The sequence below is a fragment of the Dromaius novaehollandiae genome, chromosome 6, assembly GCF_036370855.1.
Source record: "Dromaius novaehollandiae isolate bDroNov1 chromosome 6, bDroNov1.hap1, whole genome shotgun sequence".
NCBI classification, from domain to species: Eukaryota; Metazoa; Chordata; class Aves; order Casuariiformes; family Dromaiidae; genus Dromaius; species Dromaius novaehollandiae.
The window spans coordinates 18,550,805-18,557,915 of NC_088103.1; the positions used below are offsets into that span (position 1 = coordinate 18,550,805).

Sequence of the window (7,111 nt, forward strand, 5' to 3'; positions counted from 1 at the left end):
AGCCTCTTACACTGTTGTTGGATTTTTAGAAGCTATCAACATGAATAAAGCACTAAAGCCAGGAAAACAAAGTGCAGTTAATAACTGAATTTTAGTAGGTTTTGGAATTGTGCTACGAAGATATTTTTCAGTAAATGTGATTGTTGTTTACTCCTTATAATTAATAGAAGCTTGGTGAAAATGTATTCAATTTTTATTTTTAACTCTTAGGTTTTGTGCTTGACAGGACCCTCTTACTGTAATTTTTGCTCCCAAATTTTAAGTTTATTGCATGGCTTACTAGGCTTGATGTAATTTTGGAATAAAATAAAATGCATTAAAAAATAACTGCAAGACATCAACAGAAATATATACAGTGTGAGCTTAAAATTTGGGCTGCTAAAGTGTCCAGCAGTGTCTCCCTGAGGAACTAGCCGCTAGATGGCCGTGTGTCCCGCCAGAGGCGAGGGTGCAGGCCTGTGCGGAAAGCCAGGTGCCTGGTACCGGCGCCCGGTGCTGGAGCGGCGGCTGCTGGGCTGTTTACTGCCACCTCTGCCGGTGCATGGAGCTAGATGGAGCATCAGGTGGTTGTTTCTTGGTGGGAAGAGCTGACTAGCTACCAAAATTGCCATAAAAATGGGGGCATTTATTGTTGGATTAATTCAATTAGCCTGATAACGTTCATATGCTAGTTCGCGTCAAGAAATAGACTGTTTTGGGGAAGGACTGTGGGATGACCCTCGCTTTATTTAAATCAGGAGGGTGTAGGAGCGTTTTTAATCCTCTGTGACTTTTTTTTTTTTTTTTTTTTTTTTTTTTTTTTTTGTCAGTAGGCAACAAGGATGAAATCTAACCTGAAATAGAAGGCACCCCTAAAATAAAAAATCATGTGCATGCACACACACACGGTCATTTAATCCTAGCTTTACACTTCAAGCAGCATTTTGTTAGATCTTCTGCACTGCAGAAATGCTTCCACCCCATGTTTCGCTCCAAATCCAATATCTTTGCATAGGTGTGGAAAACACAGCAACAGCGCACCTGGCTTTGATGCTCGTTAAAGAAGAGCTGTCGTTCAGTCTCTTCTTCCAGTATGTCACAAATACAGTGCTGTTCAAACCAGAAGCTTCTCCTCTTTATTAATTGTGCTAATGTGCATAAATATATATATGTGTGTGTGTCTATATATGTACATATATATGTACAGTAGATACATGTACTATATGAGTTGGGAAGAATAAGTTTTTCCATGTGTAGCTCTTGGTCTCCTGAGGATTTAATGTGTTAATCAGTGGCCTTCATCAAACACCTGGATACAGTTCAGCAGGAAAATATCTTAGTGTGCAGCTGCATCTTAAAGAATGAATTGGCAGAAGTCACCCAGAGGCTGTTTTTCCCAGCTGGATATCACTTATCATGCAAGGAAGAGTGTCGTGTGTAACTGCCAGCCTCCAAAATTTAAACTGGTTGAAGCCAAGACCTGTTGGTCTGCCATGAAACATTCGGCATTCATTATTAAAGCCTTGTTTTGCTAATGACCATTTACCTACCAGTAATGTATACAGGACATCTTAATGATAAGAAGCAGGAAGTCACCCTTTGCGCTGCTGCAGAATTGCTTCGCGGAAATGCGTGACAGTGGTGCAGAGAGAGGGCTATGGCGAGGGCCCTGGGCTGGTGCAGGCAGCAGAGCTCGGCTTGGTCAACGCGGGGGAACCTCTCATTGCCCTCGCCTGTTCTGGAGCTCATGGGCCTGAGGCTTTGTATGTCAACTAGCAGAAGCAAACAAACAAAACTAAACAAAAAAATCGCAAGCTGAAAGAGCGCTGTATAGATAAATACGTTGGGTAACATAACGTGAAAGCGGCCGGGTCCTATCTCAACACAAACAAGCAGCTGCAGGCAAAAACAAGCAGGTCTGCTCTAATAGTGACATCTCCGCATGCCTGCGTGAGAGAGGCCAACCGGTACCAATGGCTAGAACGACACAGGAGTCCGAGGCACAGCCTCATCGCTGGAGGCGCTGATGATGTTGCGCTGGTTTGGGGGCAGGCGGGAGCAGTACGAGGCTTGCGAGCAGGGCACACGTGTGTGCTGGGAACTGGCCAAAAGGCCACGGCTGGCCACCAAGCCCTGCATTTTGCAGATGGCGTTGGTCACATCCCTAACATACGAACATTATCAGGATAATTGAATTAGTCCAATAATAAATGTTGAGAGTAGAAATGACCAATTTTTTGTGACAATTTTGGTGGCTGGTCAGCTTGTCCCATAAATGGTCATATGTACACAAGGTTCATGGTCCCACTAACAAAGAACATGAACACCTCCCCCCCACCACCCCCGCAAACAAAAAAGGCAATGCCATGCTAATGGTATAATACACACACTGAAAGCAGGGTCATGTCCTCCATGACATTTTCCCCTTTTGCTACTATTGCTGTTTTGTTTAATTTGTGTTTAGTAACCTGCTGACCGTAACTTGCCCTGGGTACCAAGCAGCTGCTGCAGGGCCCAGGGCCAGGCCCTGGGCGCACATCGCACTGGCCATTATCGGCCACTCGGGGCTCTTGCTCAGAGAGTGAGATACAGGGCTGAGGCCTTGGGCATATTTACGCCATCTATATAAGTGTGTGTTTGTGTGTGTGGGGGGGGGCGGTGTATACACTGAAAATGTTTACAGTAAAACAATTAACCTGAAAAATTTCTTGGCGGGTTTGGCAGCAGCCGGGCAGCCAGCCCTGCTCAGGCCCATCACGAGCTGCCCCCCCCCCCCCCCCCCCAAGCGTTCTGGCAAACCGGCCAGCAGCTTCCCAGCACGTTGGGCAATAGCTGCCTTATCATGCTGCAGCTTATCACGCTGCTGCGCTGGCGCAAGACGCTGTGCAAACACCAGTGGCCCATAGAAACGCAGCTGCAGCCCCGATGCCAGCACTTGGGCTCCCAGAGGCCACCAGCAACAGGTAACTAACTGGTCCCTGAGCACCTGCAGCAAAATGCTGCTCAGCTCCTGCCTGCTCAGGAGGATGCTCGTCTTTATAGGTTTAGCAGGGCTTCTGAAAGGTAAGACACTGCTGTGCTTGTGTATGAATAACAATTAAATAATGATTATCTTAGAGAAATCAAGCGTCTCCCTTGGGAACCTCGCCCGAGGTAGCCACAACCACACAAACAAATTGCTGACTGCTTAAAACAAATCAATAGCTGCCCAGTTTATTCACATTTGAGACTTGATAACCTCCAATATACAAGGTAGCACTAGCACCACGATATAGTGACACAATTCTGCAAGGTTGTGTGGTTTTTTTTTTTGTTTTTTGGTTTTTTTTTTTTAATTGTGATAGGGACTATTAACCAGCTATGTACCTGCTCCTCTGTTTGTCTTGTAGATTTTATGGCAACTGGCACTTTTGCTAGGAACAGTGACTGTAAAGGCGCAACCGTAGCCGACGTGACTGAGACGCTCGAGGTAAGTGGGTGCCTGTGGCATTTGACATGCTGTGGCTTTAGGACTGCCACTGCTGGTCGAAAAAGCCCTCAGCGATGTAGTTCCCAGTTTTCTTTCGAGCCACATATACAAGCGTGAGTTGTATTTCATAAACTAGCTGGAACCTTGCCATTCCTTCTGGCTGGTCTGCAAATAAACCATCTCTTTTGCCTCACATAGTAAAACAGTGTCTTCAATCCCACCTTCAAACAGAAAGGGTTAAACACTTAAATGCACGCAAAGGCAGCTGCAGTCCCCGGCAAGCCCCTGCCCTAAGTGCTGTGCGGCTGCCCTGGGGCGGCCGGGTACCGCGCGAGCAGGGATCAGGCCGGGAGCCCTGAGGGCAGGAGAAGTGGTAAAGACATGCCAGGGCAGGGCATGGAAAGACAACGTTTTTCACACTGTAGAGACATCTATGCGTCGCACAGCTGGAGCTGGGCCCACAGCTCAGTAACGCTATGGCTGTGCTGCCTGCGGCATCGGCTCATCGCAATGGAGAAACAAGAAGCGGCCAAGGGCCGAGGCAGCGCAGGCTGCGGCACCCACCCTGGGCCGGGGAGGGGGGGTGGCTGGTCACCCAGGGAGCCAGGGCTCTTTCCCCCAGGATTTGAATTGTAGTATTTTACTTTTATGTTTGACATTGATCATTTTCAACCATGTCTCCGGAAGCTCTTAGACTGGGGACCAGAGCACCCCACTGCTGGCCACTGCTTCAGCTTACGCTACTGAAAACTGGCCTTGCGCTTGCCCTCGCTTTTGTGCAAGTTCAGTGTGACGGGTGTCTGGCAGGCACTGGCATTTCAGGTGGAGGGTGCCACAGCTCTTCATGCCCATGTATGTGCATATGCACAGGCATACAGAGATGCTATTTATATTTATTTATAGGGCTATACAGCTAGATCAAAAAAAAAAAATAGGACCCTCTTCATTTCTACTCACAAATAAATACATTTACAACCACACACACAAAACTGTCTGTGAGAGATGCCAGCATTCAGAAGCAATAACAATCCAATGATTTGTATAGAAAGAATATATACATTTGTTTTCAAAGACATCTTTTCATATATGGAAAGGGAAAAAAAAATACGTCTTCCCTCTCAATCCAAATATAATGACAAACTCTATCTAACCACTGGTTTTACAAAGGAATGCCAATGGCCTTTTTTGTTTTCCCCTAACTCCACAGAAATACTCAGAATGCTTCCATAAAATGATCATCGACGGGGAAACAACATCAATCAATTTGCTTGCCTGGAGACTGCAAGAAATGCTGGATCGTCTCCGACCTGTTCAAGATAAATGTGAGGCCCCCCCCCCCCCCCCCCCCCGGCCCCGATCCCGAAAGTACAGTCACCGTTGCTGACTGGTTAATAAAATGGCAGGGGAGAAGCCATGAGGAACAGGAAAAAAAAGAAAAAGCAAAGAACCCCCAACCCCAGAGTTTCTAAAGCCCTTCTGGGGCTGGCTGGGACTTGGCTATCGCTGAGACCTGTGATGGAAAAATTGGGTATTGCCAAAAAAAAAAAAAAAGTTTTAAACCAACAAAAATTGCTCACTTTCTCAACTTCAAATAGTGGCGGGGGCAGTTGTCACCCATTCCCAAGTGGGTGAGTGTGCCCATGGTCTGCTCTGGGCAGGGGGGGGAGGGGAGCATTTATGCTCATTTTTCACTAATGATGGGTTTTTTTTTTTTTTTTCCCCCTTTTCCTTTAAATCCACTGAGAAGTTTGCAAGCAGCTACCCCCGTGCCCGCTCCCGCTAGCCCCCAGCAACGGCGGGCTGGTGTGTGTCACCATTGATGGCCTTCAGTACTGCAAACCCATGTGCAACAAGGTGAGAGGCATGCCTTACTGCTGCTAGATCGCTGGCCTAACTCACTGATTTACAAGTGTTGACTGTACGATGCATAATTTTCCTTGCTACGGGAGCTGGCGGCTCAAGCCACCAGCAAGTGCTCCCAGCGCCAGCGCGGGCTGGCTCCCGGGAAGAGCTACGTGCTCCTGGCGCCCGCACTCGCGGCTGCCTCTGTCGTGAGCGCTGCTTGCAAAGGCCTTTCAGGCCGCTGCTTCTGAAAACCAAAGCCAATGCAAAGCAACACAGAGCAGTTTGCACCTCCCTGTACTGCCCTTCTGGGGTCTAGCGGTACCGTGCTGCAGCCTGAGACGGGGCGGTCGCCACCCCTCTCCCCAGGGCTACGACTTCCAGTTCCTCCGGAGGACGAGGCTGTACGAAGTGTGCGGAAACACCACCGGCTTCGCCTGGACGACGCAGCTCGTCGGGGGGGACGCACTGGCTGTCTGTAACCGTGAGTGTGGCCGAAACACGTCCGTGCCCCGGGAGGGAGGCCCAGGCTGGTCTGTGTAAAACAGAAAAAGAGGGCCTCCGCGTGCGTGTGATGGGGTGAGGACACCTGCGCCGGCCCCCGCGGGGACACCTCAGCGAAGCAAACCCAGCAGCTCGCCCCCCCCCCAGCCAGCAGTACTGCCTTCTTCCCGTGGCAGCCCCAGGGCTTTCACACCGCTCCCGTCCATGCCAGGGAGCAACCTGTGACTGGAATCAGGGTTTCTCAATCTGTTGTCATTGCCTTAATTTTAAAATAAACATGCATATACATATACAGAAAGACCAACCTTCTCTCTCTCTCTCTTTCTCCCCTCTAGTTAGTGAAAAATACGACACTGCTGACAGCATTTTGTTGTTGCAAGAGAGTTGTGTTTCCCAAGGCTTAACAAAAGCAAGCTGTCTAGGCAGTTTTAGTCCAATTTGAAGCCTTTAGTCTGGGAAGTGGGAGCAGTGGACCTTGCCTGAAGACTGGGACATAACACAAACCTGCCAAGGCGCTGGGCATAGCCAAGTAATTCAGCAGCTTCTTCTTCCCTTTTTTTTTTTTTTTTGGCTTATGTCTTTCCAGCCTCGGAGGTGGAGATCAGTGGAGCTCAGTCTGCCTATTTCCCCGCAAACAGCACCTGCCAGCACACAATAGCCTTCGCTGAAACTGAGAAAGAGCAGACAAGTCTCTTCCTCCAAGAGCTTCGCGAGCAAGGGATCGACGTCTCCAGGCATGACCGCAAGGCTGACTGCGTAATGTGTGGTTACTAGCGCCGGGGCGGGCAGGGCCAAAACGCTTCTGCCACAGACCAACTGGTTGTTGCAATCTGACATGGGTATTTTGACCTGAACCCTAGAGCAGTGCAATCATTGCTAAGACATTTAAATGTACAGCTTTTATTTAATTAAAAGATTAAAGATCATAGTCATCATTTGACCTCAGCTCTTGGCTATAGATATATACGCTAAACATAATCACATAACTCATGGAGACGGTTCAAAGAAAAGGATCACTTTTTTATGGCTTAAATTTGTATAATTGGAATTAAATAAGAATGATGGTTGTTTAATGGCTGCGGTCTTTAGCTGAACACAGTAATTGGTATCAGAAATTTTCTTCTGCCAGGGCCACCTTTGCTGAGAAAGGGCGATGCTCTGAGCTGCTTCTCAAGGCCTTGTTGTCGCTGGGATGGCCGCTAAAGCAGTGCAACTCATGACAGTTCCTCACTGCAGGGATATAATGCTTTATTCACGTGCTGTCTCCTCGGCTGGGGTTTAATCAGACTGTACATACAGCTGTTAAAGGTGCTGTCT

General features: G+C 48.2%; 1 protein-coding gene across 1 annotated transcript; it reads left to right on the forward strand.

Moving 5' to 3' along the window:
• The first annotated feature begins 2,892 nt into the window (after positions 1-2,892).
• On the forward strand, positions 2,893-6,739 carry LOC112993273 (uncharacterized). The gene is made up of 6 exons (XM_026116731.2): positions 2,893-3,042; positions 3,369-3,448; positions 4,656-4,770; positions 5,196-5,302; positions 5,660-5,774; positions 6,381-6,739. The coding sequence occupies exons 1-6, from the start codon at positions 2,976-2,978 to the stop codon at positions 6,566-6,568; spliced, it is 672 nt and encodes a 223-aa protein (XP_025972516.2). The 5' UTR covers positions 2,893-2,975; the 3' UTR covers positions 6,569-6,739.
• The last annotated feature ends 372 nt before the right edge of the window (positions 6,740-7,111 follow it).